The sequence below is a fragment of the Lynx canadensis genome, chromosome F1, assembly GCF_007474595.2.
Source record: "Lynx canadensis isolate LIC74 chromosome F1, mLynCan4.pri.v2, whole genome shotgun sequence".
In the NCBI taxonomy this organism is placed as follows: Eukaryota; Metazoa; Chordata; class Mammalia; order Carnivora; family Felidae; genus Lynx; species Lynx canadensis.
This window is the reverse complement of record NC_044319.2, coordinates 67,983,099-67,997,847: the sequence shown is the minus strand read 5'-3', so window position 1 is coordinate 67,997,847 and position 14,749 is coordinate 67,983,099. Positions and strand designations below refer to the sequence as shown.

The following is a 14,749-nucleotide window of genomic DNA, read 5'->3' as shown; positions in this document are numbered from 1 at the left end:
GCCCCAACCCGCCCCTAGCAAGCTTCGTGACCCCAGACAAGTCATTTCTCTTTCTGGGCCTCGCTTCTCACTCTGAACCAGAGGCCGGCTTCATGCCCGTGAAAGGCGCCTCCGGAGCCAGCCTCCTCCTGCCCACAAGCTGGGGCGCATAAGGGGCCGCGGTGGCCAGAGAGGAAGTGCCACAGGGCCAGGTACCCACATGGCTGGGTGGAAGCTCGGGCTTCCCGGCCTGGGGCCTCCTGGGGAAGGTGGACAGTGCCCGCGGATGGTCTGGGTCGCTGTCCAGCTGTGACAGGACCATAGGCAAGCCACCTCCGCTCTGTCTCTCTCTCTCTCTCTTACTTGTCTGTAAGAGGGTACTGACGGTCTTACCCTCTCTAACGTCTGCCTGTCCGTGAGATGGGAGAGCCAAAAAGTCTGTGGCCCAGGCGGGTAAGGGGTGGCCGGTCTCCAGGCAGGATGACCGAGGCCCGAGGCCACGTTCCAGATGAGCCAGCGTGGTGGGTCTGTTTGGTCTGTGGGTGACTGACGTTCCAAAGGGGGCTAACCCTTCCTCTCCACGGTGCACGGCTTAAGTTTCTGCCTTCCCTGCCCCAGCCTGGCAACCTGTCCCTCTGACCCTCAGCAGACAGGTCACTCCCCCCGCGGGCCACTCCCCCCACCCTTCAGGCTCAGTAAGGTTAAGAGTCTGACGCTGGTTGGAACTTCTTCTCCAAGGGGGCCCTGACTTGGGGGGATGGGGAGAGGGGACGCACAGCGGGGGAGCAGTGGGGGACCTGCTGGGAGGCTGGCTGCCCCCCCATATCTGGCAAAGTCAAGCCCAGCTGCCTTCCCCTCTCCACCCCACCCCCCCACCCTGACAAGACCAGCCCCGCCCCTCCTCCTCTGCCAGCCCTGGGGGGGGGGGGGGGGGAGGGATGGGGGGGGAACTGCTCAACCACCTGTGCCAGGGCTGGGAAACCCAGCATGTCCTCGACCGCCCGCTTTCCCCTGGCCTTGTCCCATCCAGGCCTGGGCACTCAAACTCGCTGCTCCGGCCACGTTGCGTCTCTCCCAGGCTGTTGGCTGACACCTTGAAACTACCCCGATGTCACATCCTGGCCGCCCGCTGCACAGCGCCCAGGCCTACCGGCCCTGGTACAGGCGCCCAGCCTCCACTGCCCGTGGCAAAGCCCCTCCTTAGACTTGCAGGTGGGCCTGTGGGAGAACGGTGAGCGTGAACTTAACCGTCTGGCCCCAAGGCTGTTCCCTCTCCCCGGCCTCACCTCTGCCCTCATGGCAAATCCTACTGTCCTTCAAAGTCCAGGTCAGAGGCCAGCCTTCCCTCCTCTTCACGCCCTGCTGACTCCTCCCTGGCAACGTGAAGAGAGAATTCTGCCTGTTAAATCCATCCAGCTGCTTGCAGGGGCGGGGGGTGGGGGGCGGTGCGGGCAGCACTGGGGTCTGTACAGCACGCGGCAGAGTGAGATGCAAGCTGGCACCCCTCCCCCGCCCCTGCCAGCTCCTGCCAGGCGGTTTGGGAAGGTGCCCTCGGTGTCCACTGTACTGATGGGGAAGCTCACCCTGAAAGCAAGGGGGCGCCCGGCCTGAGGCCCGCAGGTGGGCGCCGGCGGCGGGGACCCGAGACTGGTTTCCCCCGTCTCAGCTTGCTCAGACCAAAGGTCTGGTTAGAGGAGACCTGGGCGGGGCCTCCATCGGGCCCAGAATGAAGAGGAGGGGCTGAGCGGGGCGGGGCCTCTTCTGGAAGCTGAGGCCGGAAGCTGCCCAGCAGGCAGGTGTCTCAGCGGTAAAACGGGAGGGGAGGGGGCTGCTGTCGTCGGGGTTCAGGGCTAGGCAGCACGGCCCCACCCTGCAGCTCCCCTACCAGCCCCCCGTAAGCACGTGCAGGTGAGGGCCCGGGCACCCCTGCATCAGGGTGGCCCCGGGAGGTCCCTCAGGCAACAGCTGGCCTGGCAGAGGCGGCTGGGAGAGCGTCTTGGGAGGAACACACACCCCTGACCTTCAAGGAGCTTCTGGGGAGCGGGGGGGGGGGGGGGGGGGGGGCCGGCCCCAAGCTCACCCAGGACCACATCTCTGCCTCCAGGATGGGTGATGGGAAGCAGTAGGGAGAGGAGGCAGGGGGACCCCAGGGGCGGTAAGGGCTGGCAGGGGCACCAGCGAGGGAAGGCGGGGCTGAGGGCAGCTGGGAGAGGGCAGTGGAGGAGCCTGGGCAGGGGTGAGGGGCAGGGATGGCGGACTGGGGGACAGATGAGAAGTGAGTCTGGGGACCGGCCAAAAGAAGCAGGAGGCCCAAGGGGGCGCCCCTGACTCATGTGATTCTCCCAAGCTGCCCCTTGCCCCTGGGGCTGAGCTCTTAGCTGGGGGGGGAGGGGTGGAAGGTCTCAGAGGAAAGGGCAGAAAGGTCCAGAGCTTAAACTGGAGGGGTCCAGACCAGACCCTGGGGGGCCACGCAGGGCTGGAGGCAGACGCCAGTGGGTTCGCTCCCAGGTTCCCCCACCCCTGTGGGTACCGGCCAGAGCTGCTGTGGGTACACGAGGGTGACAGAGAGAGGGGCCTCGTGTCCTGTGATGGGGGTGAGGATCACCTACCTAGGCCAGCCCGGACACAGGGTGGCCACCGGGCAGTGGCCCTGGTGTCCTGACCGTCCCCAACAGACCCCTGGGGCTCCTGGCTCTCTTTTTCTCTCGGATACAGGGGACACAGCGGCTTCAGAGACCTCAGACCCAGCTCAGCGCTCCTACTCCCTGAGGGGCTAAGAGGGGCAGGGGGCTTGGGGACCCTTCCCGGCCTCCCCCAGACTTTGTGACGCTTTTCAGACCCTGAAAAGCCCCAAGCACCCACAACCTCTGGGAACCCAGGGAGGCCAGGCTGTGCCCCCTCCCCTGAAGCCAGGCCCCTCCCCGGATGAGGAATCTGGCCTCCCTTCTAGCCTGAACCCCTGCCCCGGAGACTCAAGCTGACCAGTCAGCTGTTCATGCAGCATAAATTCTGAGCACCTGCAAGCGGTGAGAAAGGTGAACAGGATAAAAAGGCATCCTCAAGAGGGGACGACGGTCTGCGGAGGGGACGAGGGCCCATGGAGGGGACAACAGTCCGCAGAGGGGATGAGGGTCCAGAGGGGACGAGGGTCCGTGGAGGGGACGAGGGTCCGTGGAGGGGACGAGGTTCTATGGAGGGGACAGTCCATGGAGGGGACGAGCGTCCATGGAGGGGGCAACAGTCCGCGGAGGGGACGAGGGTCCAGAGGGGATGATGGCCCGCAGAGGGGACGAGGGTCTGTGGAGGGGATGAGGGTCCACGGAGGGGGCGAGGATCCATGGAGGGGATAACAGTCTGCAGAGGGGATGAGGGTCAATGGATGGGCAAGGGTCCATGGAGGGGACGACAGTCCACGGAGGGCACAAGGGTCCAGAGGGGACAACAGTCTGTGGAAGGGACAATCCGTGGAGGGGACAAGGGTCCATGGAGGGGACAACAGTCTGTGGAGGGGACAGTCCGTGGAGGGGACGAGGGTCCATGGAGGGGACGACAGTCAGTGGAGGGGACAAGGGTCCAGAGGGGACAACAGTCTGGAGGGGACAGTCCATGGAGGGGACGACAGTCTGTGGAGGGGACAGTCCATGGAGGGGACGAGGGAATGGAGGGGACAGTCCGTGGAGGGGACGAGGGTCCAGAGGGGATGAGGGTCCACGGAGGGGACGACAGCCTGTGGAGGGGACAAGGGTCCAGAGGGGACAACAGTCTGGAGGGGACAGTCCGTGGAGGGGACGAGGGTGCAGAGGGGATGAGGGTCCACGGAGGGGACAGCAGTCCACGGAGGGGACAAGGGTCCAGAGGGGATGACAGTCTGGAGGGGACAAGGGTCCATGGAGGGGACGACAGTCAGTGGAGGGGACAAGGGTCCAGAGGGGACAGTCCATGGAGGGGATGACAGTCTGTGGAGGGGACAGTCCATGGAGGGGACGAGGGAATGGAGGGGGCAACAGTCTGTGGAGGGGACAGTCCGTGGAGGGGACGAGGGTCCAGAGGGGATGAGGGTCCACGGAGGGACGACAGCCTGTGGAGGGGACAAGGGTCCAGAGGGGACAACAGTCTGGAGGGGACAGTCCGTGGAGGGGACAAGGGTCCAGAGGGGATGAGGGTCCACGGAGGGGACGACAGTCCATGGAGGGGACAGGGGTCCAGAGGGGACAACAGTCTGGAGGGGACAGTCCGTGGAGGGGATGAGGGTCCATGGAGGGGACGACAGACCGTGGAGGGGACAAGGGTCCACGGAGGGGACGACAGTCTGCAGAGGGGATGAGGGTCCATGGAGGGGGCGAGGGTCCATGGAGGGGACAACAGTCCACGGAGGGGACAAGGGTCCAGAGGGGACGACAGTCTGTGGAGGTGACAGTCCATGGAGGCGACGAGGGTCCACGGGGGGGGGGGGGGGGGTGAGGGTCCATGGAGGGGACGACAGTCCACAGAGGGGGCACCTCCTCACACATACCCTGTGCTCCTGGTTCAGCCCCCAGCCAGAGGCCCGCAGGAGCCCGTTGGCTCACAGCCCTCCGACAGCCAGCGGTCCCTCCTGAGCCCCCGCCGCCCACCACAGCCCCTTCTGGAGCCGGCGGGCGCTCTCCCCTTCCTGAAGTCACACTGCGCCATTCCGTCCCTACACTCGCACGGGACGTGCAGGCCGGTCGAGGAGCCCGGTCAGGAAGGACTTCCGGGCAGTAAGTGGCCCAGCGGACTCTGGGTCTTGGGTGAGCGCAGGCCCTCACCTCACCTGGCCGGGTGGGTCTGGGTCTGGGGCCCTAATCGGTGCGGGAGGCGAGGTCGGCGGCAAACGTGGAGCTGGGGCGCCACCTAGTGGCTTCCCACCTCCCCAGCCCAGAGCCCGGTGGGGGTCCTCTGCCCCCTCCTCACACCCTCTGGCGGGCGACGGCTTTTGAGTGCCAAATACAGAACAGGCATTTTGCTTACATCGCTTTATGTAATCTCTCCCCAGCCCCCCAGTCCCTTTGAGGATCAGAAACCCAAGGCTCCCAGAAATTAACCTGCCGAGATCTCTCGGCCGGGACGGGGTCCAAGGCTCACCCTCGGGAACCCATGGCCCTCGGCAGTTGTGAGCTCCAGCCCTGAGGGCCGGAGGCGGGTGGGGAGGAGGAGGTGGGGACAAGGTGGGTGTGGGGTCCCCTGTGCTTACAGGCCAGCCCAGTGACGGAGCCCCCAGCCGACAGCACAGCCCCAACAGCGTTTCCTGGGGCTGAGTCTTCGGTTCCCATGAGGTGGGGCCGGGGAGGAGGCAGAAGGAGACTTCAGTCCCTGGGGGCTGCCGCTTCCAAATGTAACAAAACCCCAGGGAAAGCCCTTGTGCTGGGCCTCCATCCCAGGGGGCACAGGCCAGTGTGTGCAGCCAAGGGGCCCCTCTGGGGGCACATGCACAGACGCTCTCTGGCTGCAGAATCAGATTCCTGTCCCCCCATGGCCCCCCCCACCCCGCCCGCTGGCCCCCAAGCGTTTGCATATATTTGCATAAACAGCAAGACAGGTCCAGCTAAAGCCTTTTCTTGGCAACAGTGGCATCAGTGCAAGGCCGGGTGACTCTCCTAGGGAGCCGGAGAAGACGACAGTTCAACGGTCCCCGGGATCAGGGGACCCCGGGCCTCAGCCCCTCCCCGGGCTCCGGAAGTGTCTGTCCTTCTTCCCTGACCTGTGGGGAGACCAGGTGGGGGCAGGAAGAGGCCTTCAGGACCACGCCGCGTGGTGAGAAGAGGCTCCTGTAGCAGCGGGGACCTGTCCCCCCCAAGGCAGGGGGGGACGGACCCACCCTCCCAGTGTGAGGTCCCCGGCCAGCGAGGCAGGAAGCCTCCTCGGCACTGCGGGTACACGCTGGACGCAAGTACTCCGGAGGAAAGGTCCCCCCAGCCCGAGGGGGGCTCCCGGGACCACCGTGGGGTGAGCACAGGCGGCCTCCTGACCTCAAGGGAAGGAGCCCGCCGTGGATTACAAGTGGCTCAAACTCAGGACTGGGACTCAGGGCCTGTGCTCCCTCACCCCAGCCCCGCGTCCCCCGCCCACAGCTGCCCACCTCTTCTTCAGTGCTTTGTCTCCAAAGAAGTGGCTGAAGATGAAGCCCTCAAAGTCATCCACCTCGTCGTCGTCACCCGTCTGTCTCACCGCCACCTCCTCCAGGCTGTCCTCCAAGGCATCCACAAAGTCCCGGAAGCGGAGGCGGTCATGGCGGAAGATGCCATCCTCCCCAAAGTAAGCGGGCGAGAGCGGCAGCTCCTGGGTCAGCTGCCCGGCCCAGGGCAGCCGCGCCAGGTAAGTGGTCAGCAGAGAGGCCAGCTCCTGTCGCCGCACCGGGGCCAGCTCTGCCCCGAAGGCCAGGCCCTCCTGCCGGGCACACTCGCGCACGCCTGAGCAGCCCTGCGGGGCCCGGTACTTGCGCCTCAACAGCTCGGCCCACGGTGCCGGTGCCGGTGCCGGGCGGCCTCGCCCGTCGCTAGCGCCCTCCTCCCGCTGAGGGTGCTGCTGCCCCCCGGGGGGGTGAGGGCTCCCACTCCTCCTAGGGGGTTCCTCGGGGCCCTGCCGCCTGGCGTCCTTCCTGCTGCCCCACTCCGCCCCCTGCGGCTTGCCCTCCCCCCGGCCCTCTGCCATCTCCCGGCCCTCACCCCCCCAGATCTTTCTCTCCCGACCAGACCCCTCCTTCTTGTGCCTCCGGGGCTCAGCGCTCCGGTCCCCCTGCCCTCCCCGCCGCTTCTCCTTTCCACTCCACTCCCTGGGACTCTGGAAGCGGGGCTCCCGGTGCCCGGCCTCTGAGGCGTTGGCACCGACCCCGGGGTGCTGGCCCCACTTCTCCAGGCCCTGCAGCTTCTGGGCCAGTCTGCGGCCCAGCTCGGCCAGGTCCCCTCGGCCCGCACCGCTCAAGCTCTGCTCCAGGTCCTGCCGCACCGCCCCCAGCAGCCGCCGCTGCCTCTCCAACTCGCGCCTTAATGCCTGGGCCTCCGCCTCCAGCCGTTCCTGCTGCTCAGGGAGGCCAGGGCCCGGCTCCCACTCCCCGGAGACCCCGCCGCCCAGAGAGCCTCCGCTCCAGGGGACGCACGCCCCGTCTGGGCCCCGCACGCAGCCGGCCCGCAGCCGCTGCAGCTCGGACTCCAGGGTGCGCTGGGCGGCCTCGCCCCGCCGCAGGGCCCCTCGCAGCCGCGCGTTCTCCTCTTCCAGCTCTCGGGGCTGGCGCACCAGGCTCTGAAGCTCCTCCTTCTGGGCCTGTGGTGGAGGGTGCCACAGGAGGGTCGGGACGGGCCCGGGGCCTCCCGCCCCGCTTCCGCCCATGGGAGTCGGCAGGACGCGGCCTAGGACGCTCAGAGAGTTTGGTTCTCAACCTCCTCGCCGTCCACAACCTGCACCGAGCCCGTGACCCCAAATTCCGTCACAGACCTCAGCTTCCACGTCCTCCTATAAGGACACACTTCGATCCGCCTGAGATTGACCAGACGCGGCTCTCGCGGCCCTTTCTGCCTCCCCACCCAGAAGAGACATCATTAATTGAGCCTCGGCAGTCCTTCCCATCCCTGTTCACACGGGGCCCCGGGCAGACTGCACCCATCAGTCAGGGTGGCCTCAGGCAGCGGGGGCGCCGGCCGGGACGCCGGCCGGGACGCCAGCCGGGCCTGGGCCGTGGCCGCAGGGTGTGAGCAGAGAACCAGGAAGAAAGCCTAACTCCAGTGGACAGAGGAGACGGTGGCGGGAGGCGAGCAGAGGCAACTTGTAGGACACACACCCCTCCCACCCCTCCCCTCACCCCTGCGTGTGCCCACCTGGAGCTGGGCCTGAAGCAGCCGAATGTCCTGGTTCTCCTTGGCCAGCTTGTCCAGCAGGAGGGCCATGCTCTGCAGGCTGGGCACCCTGTCGGGGGGTGCTGAGGCCTGCAGCGGCTGCCCCAGTCCGTCCTAAGGGCACAGGAGCCAGTGACCCCTCCCGCCCCACAGCCAGGCCGCCCCGAGTCTCCCGGACGGTCCCCGCGCCCCCCACGCCATCCAGCACCTCCGCATCCGAGCCGGTGTCTGGGAAGGCCTGCGGCTGTGCTTCCTCCGTGGGCCCTGTGGGAAACCAAAGTCCCCAAACTGGCCCGCTCCCTCACGCCTGCACACACACGGTCACCCGCCTGCCCTGGGCCTACCCTACGGCTGAGAAGTCCAGCAGGAGAGGGCCGAGGGTCGCCCTGAACGGCTGAGAAGCTCAGTGACCGAGCAATGAATGCACAGCCCAGGGGCCCTGCTTCTGACTCGGGGAACCGCCAGTGGCCTCCCTGAGGCCGGGCAGGGACGAGCCAGGGCCCCGCCCCACTCACCGCTGTCAAACTCCGAGAGGCCGCCTGAGGATGGAGACAGAGGGGCTCGGTGAGGCCAGAGTGGAGGAGAGGGGCAGGAGGGGTCGCGGAGACAGGGAGCAGGCCGCGGCAGGGAGGCAGCGCTCACCGCAGAAGAGCAGGATTCCCAGGCCCAGCAGAACCAGGGCCCCAAGGAGACACATGCTGGGGGAGGGGCCCGGCTCCCCGCCCGCGCCCTCGCCGCGGGCCTGGCCCTCCACGCGCAGGGCCGCCACGGGCCGGGGGGTGCTGGGCTCCCGGCCCCGCCGCCTCCGCAGCCCCTCCGCCTCCACGTCTGCGTCTGTGTCGTCCTCACTGCTGGAGCGGCGGGCCTCCTCCACGGGCCGGGCTGGAGAAGCAGTGGGCGCGAGGCAGTGAGGCGACCGCAGAGACAGACGTAGTCAGGGACCCTGCCCCCGTCCACCTGGGCGGTCTTCAGATGCCCGGCCTACGGGGGCGGGGGGGGGGGGGCGGTCCTTCTATCTGCAAACTCAGGGGACAGCTCTTCCCTAAAAGCACCCCCTCCTCCACACGTGCCCCCCACCCAGCTCCCTCGGCAGCTCCTGTGCCCACCGGGCGCTGCCTCTCAGTCCGTCCCGGCTCTTCCCGGTCCTAAAGGCGAGGGGCCCGCGGGGCCCGGCCATCTCCCCGCACAGTCACCCACACCACCGACTTTCCTCCGGAGCAGACGAGCCCCCAGTCCATAGGTCCTGACCTGGCCTGCCCAGAGCCCCGGGCCTGATGACCACCTGCCAGCCACCCGACCTGAGTGTCACCTGGGGACCAAGCTCTCAGTACCCCACCCTCCACACCGGCGCCCCCCCCCACCCCTGTTCAGAGAACGACCCCACTGCTACCACCTGGCCACCCGAGCCCTCCCCCCGGGCCCTCCCCCCACACCCCTGCCTCGCGTCCGCCCACGCTCTCTTGGGCAGCTTTGCGCGAGCACCTCGCTCGTGCCCTGAACGGCCCAGGTCTTGCCCTCTCCCTCCACCCCGTCCTTCAGCAGAGAAGGACTCGCCCACTCCTTGGCCACAGCCTTGGCCAAGGGCTCCTCAGCGCGGGACAGGTGGCCCGTGCCTCTGCTGACGACCAACAGCCTGCTCCTTCTCAAGATGCCCTCCAACCTGAACCTTCCCCCGACCGCTCCTGCCCCTCTCTCCCTTCCCTCAACTGTCCCCTGGCTGAACCGCTCTCCCCTCCCCTCCCCTCCCCTCCCCTCCCCCCTCCTTTCCCCACGCTCTTGGTCTGACTTGCATTTGGTTCAGACGAGTCTGCCTCTCACACGGGCCACGCACCGCCCCCCCCCCCACCTCCTGGGCACAGAACTGACACGTGAAAGAGGCTCAGGGAACAAGGGTTGAATCTAGAAGCGAGAAAAGAAGGGGTCTCGTGGCACAAGGGAAAGAGTCAAGCAGACCCAGGCCCTGCCGCTTACCAGCCGTGTGACCTCGGTCAAGTCACTCGACCTCCCCGAGTCCCCGGGGGTAGTGGTGAGGTTTCACTGACACAGGGCAAGGCGAGTACTACCTGCTAAGTGCCGGAGCCTGGACCAGAGCCGTGCTCAGCGGCAAACGCCCTGCCCCCCATTCCTTCCAGAAGGAGAGGAAACACGGAGACCAAAAGGCTCTCACCTGCGTTGGGAGATGAGGGCAGGCTCTGTGGGGGGCTGTGACCCTCCAGGTCCTGCGTGTCTCGTGTGTCTTCTGGGCCTGCCACCACAGGGGCCTCCTCCGAGTCTCTCTGGACCACCATGTCTCCCAGGCCGGGGGGCTTCGTGGCACAACCGTCACCTTCCGGGACACCCTGAGCAGACACAGCCACGAGCGGCTCCAGGCCTCCCCCTCTCCAGTTGCCCTCCCCGACCCGGTGAAGGTCCTCACCTTGGCCTCGGTCTTCTCCGGCAGAACGGGACCGCACTGGGGACTTTCAGTCTGGAAGGGGGTCTCTGCAGCGGACGAAAAGGCCCAGGAAACATACCACTGTCCCCCAGATGAACTTCCCACATAGCCCTCTGGCTCCCACAGGCCCTACCAGATTAGAAGGGGCAGGAGACCCCAGAGCGTAGAGGAAGGCGGCTGCACCCGCCCTCAGGAGGGCCTGTTACCTTCTCCATTCACGGCCCCAGCTAGTTCATCAGCAGCTGCCTCGAAGTGGCTCCGAGGGGCCTGGGGAGCTTTCCCGGGTTCTGGGTCCATCCTGGATTCTGGGCCCAAGGTCTCCACGGGCAGGCCCTGGGGGAGGGGGTGCTCCAAACCAGGAGCACGGGTGCTCTGCTGGGGTCCCCGGGGCCAGCCGCACGGCCCGGGGACCCCCACCCACATCTCACAAAAACCTACACGTGCCATAGTGAGCTAACGCGAGGTGGGGGAGGGCGGCGGGCGGCAGCTCCTCTCCCTGACCTCCCTGACCTCGCTTGACCTCCCCTCCCCGCCCTGCCCTGCCGCCGTGAGGGACTTCCAGAGGCAGCCGCCGGCCAATGGAAAAGTGCGGCTGGGCCAAGACACCCCATCACCTAGGAACCTGGTGCCCCCCACCTTCCCAAAGAAGCCAGCCAAAGCCGGGGTCTCCCACCTCCCCACAAATGGAAGCTGCTGACTGGCTGGGAGGTGGGCGGCCGGCAAGAGAACACACCCCCCTGGCCACTTAAAGGTCACGATCACGTTCCCCATGGGTTTCCCTGCGGCGTCCACTCGACAGGTCGCCCGCTTTACTCGCATCTTCCAGGCTTTTCTGGCCTCTTCCACTGCCCCACACGCAGCTGCTGGCAGCCGACAGCTTGGCCCGCCCCCTCCCCCCCAGCTCTGCCCTCCCTGCACACCCCTGCCCAGCAAGCCTGCCACCCGCTCACCCAAGCAGGGCTTCTGCAAGCCCTCCAAGGATCGTTGTGCGCCTCAGTCCGTCTTTGTGCGGTTTTCAAACCACTCGTTTCACCACGGCCACCCCTCTATGCCAGGAATCACAACCCCCTCTGACAGCGGGGAACAGAGAGGAAGGCCCCGCAGTGCAGTCGTTCTGGGCCGGGGCTCTGGCCCCAGGCCCTGTGTCCTGCCCTCGCTCCCACCCTCACACCCCTCCCCCTGGCGGTTCTAACACTCCAAGTCACGGGGCCCGGGGCCCTTGACGAGCTTTCTCCGGCCCCCTCCCCCTTCTTGGTGGCTTTGGGGGCACAGGAGCCCACTGGCTTCCTGCCCCCACTGCCAGCCGCGCTGCCCGACCTTCAAAACACTCCCTCGTTCACCCCACCCACAGGCAGTGACTGTCCCGAGGCCCTCGAACTCACGGCCCTTCTGTGACTCCCCCACCCAGGAGGAGGCCTGCGTGCCTGGGCCGGGCCCATGACGCCTCGGTGGGGTTTCTCAGGCTCTGCCCCACTCCGCTCCAACACTAACACACGTGCCCGCCTCACCCCGTCACCTCCTCGGTCTCCCCCCAGATGGCTTTCCCGGCGTTGCCTCAGGTCCCCTACTCTCAGCAGCTGACGCTGCTTGGGCCCGAGCCAATCCTCACACCTGACTCCTGGGGTCTGCTCCCCTTCCTCCTGCCCCTGGAGCTCCTCTCGGCCGCCAGCACGAGGTGACACAGGTGCCCAGCAGAACCGAGCAAGGGGACAGACCCAAAAGGCAACCCAGCCCCGCAGGAACTTCTCTCCCACAGGGTTCCCAGGCTTGCATCCTACCTCTGAGCCGGCAAGCACCCAGCTGTTGTCAGAGTCTGGGCAGGAAGCCATGGTTGCTGGGGTCCCCGAGGGGGCTGTGGCTGCCACCTGCGGAGAAAAGTGCTCTTAAGGACCCTGGTTCCCTTCAGCAAAGGCAGGATGCAGAGAGCAGCCTTGGCTGGGTTCCCGGGGCTGAGCAGTGGCTTCCAGAACCAACCCTTCGAACACTGACACTTGAACTTTCCCGGGCAGTATCGGCTCTTGCAGATCAACACCTGTCAGCACACACAGAGAAGTTCACCTGTGGTCCCTGGGAGACTGAACTGACTTTGAAAGGTCAAAGGACGGAGCTGGAGAGGATCTGGGGGTATCCAGGCCAGCGCCCCCAGGTTAGAGCCCGCGGAAATGGAGGCGTCAAGGCTGCTAACCTGCCCGGGATGAACAGCTAATGGGAGGAGGGAAGAGAACAACCACCCAGGCTCCCCCACAATCACCCCCCAAGCCCCTCACCGGGGCTCACAAGCTGAGACTGGATGGCCTCCTTCCCACTGAAGTGTCCTGCCCACCATAAATCCTTCCTACAGGCTGGTCAGGGGTTCTCAACGCCGGCTGCACACCGCGGCCGCCCGAGATTCTGGTTCAACTGATTTCGGGTCAGACCCAGGCATGGGTCTTGGGGGTTTTTTGTTGTTGTTGTTTATTTGTTTTTTTAATTTTTCTCTTTAATGTCTATTTATTTTTGAGAGAGAGAGAGAGAGACAGAGACAGAGTGAGAGTGTCAGACGGGCAGAGAGAGGGAGATACAGAATTCGAAGCAGGCTCCAGGCTCTGAGCTGTCAACACAGAGCCCAACTTGGGGCTCGAACTCACGGACGGTGAGATCATGACCCGAGCCGAAGTCGGAACGGCTCCACTGACTGAGCCCCCAGCCGCCCCCCCCCCCCCCCCCGCCAGGCATGGGTCTTCTTGGAAACCTCCCAGAAGGCTCTCTCCTGTGCAGTCTGGCCTGAGAACACCTGACATGGCCCAGACGCGTTTCGGCACACCCTTGGTAAACCTCCTCATCACGCTGACTCTCCATTCTAAGTTCTGTTTCCTTTCTATGTAATCTGCACAGTGTCATCCCCTGGAACTCAAGGCAACTGGGAAAAGGGTTTAAAGACAGCCATCGTTTGTCAAGACCTTACGGTTTGCAAAGTGCAGGCGAAAATCAGGGCTGAGGCCCTGCGCCCTGCTACTCGCCTCTGACTCGGCAGGTGGGGGTGGGAAGTCACGCCAGCTTCTGAAGCCTGACACAGAGTGGGGTAAGGAGAGGGAGACCTGTCCTGTCACTCCAGCCAAGACTGTCCCCTGAGTCGGGGCAGCTGTGACGGGGACCTGGCACAAGGCAGGAGGATAAGATGAGCTGACCCCCCCCCCAAGTCTTGGGCTGTGGTCCTTCAGAGGAGGACACATGACTACTCACAGAGGGGCCAAACGGGGGGCATGGGGGAGCAGGGCTCTGTAAGGAAACGCTAGGAAGGGAAGTGAGGCTTGGGAAGGAACGCTTAGGGACCTCCGCGCGGCCCCCATCTATTTAAGCTGGTGCCAAGTCCTGCGCGGGGTCCTGATACTCCTGTGGCCTTTCAAGACCCACGCCCGGGACAGATAGCTGACGGTGTCTTCCCCAAGGCCTGTGCCTCCCAGACACGCACAGCCGACCCACAGGCAGACAGGAGAATGGCTGCAAGGACCCCCACACCACATCCAACGGGACCCCCTGGCCAGCTTCTGAAGGCATCCACGCAGCCAGCCCCGTTAGGCCTGCCTGCCACTCTCGGGCCTTCCGCCGCCTTCTGTCACCATCTCCCCATTCCCAGTTGCTGCGCGTGACTGTTAACAGGTGGTGGCAGGAAGGAAGTGGCAGCAGCTTGGGCTGAAGTCTCTGTTTCTCCCTGGCTGTGCACAGCCTGCTCGGGTCCTCCAGAACCAGGAACCATGGCAACCGGGGTGATGTCAGACTCACTGTCTCCATGGAAACCAGCCCCGGCATTTGGGTCAACAAAGACAAATACTTCTGAGCCCCAAACAGGAGACAGTCTGGAACCCCTGCACCCAGAGTTCCAAACTCTGCAACTGCTCTGTCCGTAGAGTGCATCCAAGATTCCAAAAGATGGCCCCGTTCTCCTCAGCCCGCATCGTCTTTACCTTTTTAGGAAGTTCCCTTCTCGGTCCAACCTACATCGCTCCCCGTGGGGTTTCAGATCTCGTTCCGGTCTACCTCTCCACCTCCACCCCTCCCCACAAAAACGGACCTTGAGGCTTGTCAGACACTCTGCTGTTCCTAGAGGACAGCTAAAGGGGGAGCTCTCCCCCCTGCACAAGCTGGCGAGTCTGGCCCAAGTCAAGCCCTGTAGGGGTGGCTGCCCCAAACCTCGGAAGCAAAGGACCCCCGCGCCACCAGAGCATGCCCGGGGCGCCGGAGCAAGCGCCGGTCCGGGACACGGCCGTCCCGGACGCCGCCTCTCCAGGCCCAGCAGGGACCAGCAGCTCCCGGGTCCCCGGGGCAGCCCACGCCCCTCCCGTGTGATGGGGTCCGCGCGACCCCTGCCCCGCCGGGGCCTCACCTGACCCAGCAGTACCCGCAGTCCTCACCCGACTTGTTGCGGCCTCCCCGGGTTTCCAGCCCAGGAGAGGAGGGGCCCACGTGACCGGGACTGGCCAATGAAGAACCAGTGTCCCGGAGAGGGCGG

At 65.8% G+C, this 14,749-nt stretch overlaps 1 protein-coding gene across 3 annotated transcripts; it reads right to left on the bottom strand.

Annotated features, from left to right (window-relative positions):
• Positions 1-4,958: 4,958 nt before the first annotated feature.
• On the bottom strand, positions 4,959-14,724 carry PBXIP1 (PBX homeobox interacting protein 1). Of its 3 annotated transcripts, none has more exons than XM_030303301.1 (11): positions 14,624-14,724; positions 12,039-12,125; positions 10,467-10,608; positions 10,243-10,307; positions 9,994-10,165; positions 8,469-8,708; positions 8,342-8,365; positions 8,035-8,090; positions 7,809-7,940; positions 6,077-7,257; positions 4,959-5,698 (listed from the first exon to the last, which is right to left on the bottom strand). In XM_030303301.1, the coding sequence occupies exons 2-11, from the start codon at positions 12,087-12,089 to the stop codon at positions 5,653-5,655; spliced, it is 2,109 nt and encodes a 702-aa protein (XP_030159161.1). In that variant the 5' UTR covers positions 12,090-12,125; positions 14,624-14,724; the 3' UTR covers positions 4,959-5,652. The 3 variants fall into 3 exon arrangements, with proteins under 3 accessions (XP_030159161.1, XP_030159160.1, XP_030159162.1); XM_030303300.2 differs by having other exon boundaries at positions 10,467-10,593; XM_030303302.1 differs by having other exon boundaries at positions 14,652-14,702.
• Between the last annotated feature and the right edge of the window lie 25 nt (positions 14,725-14,749).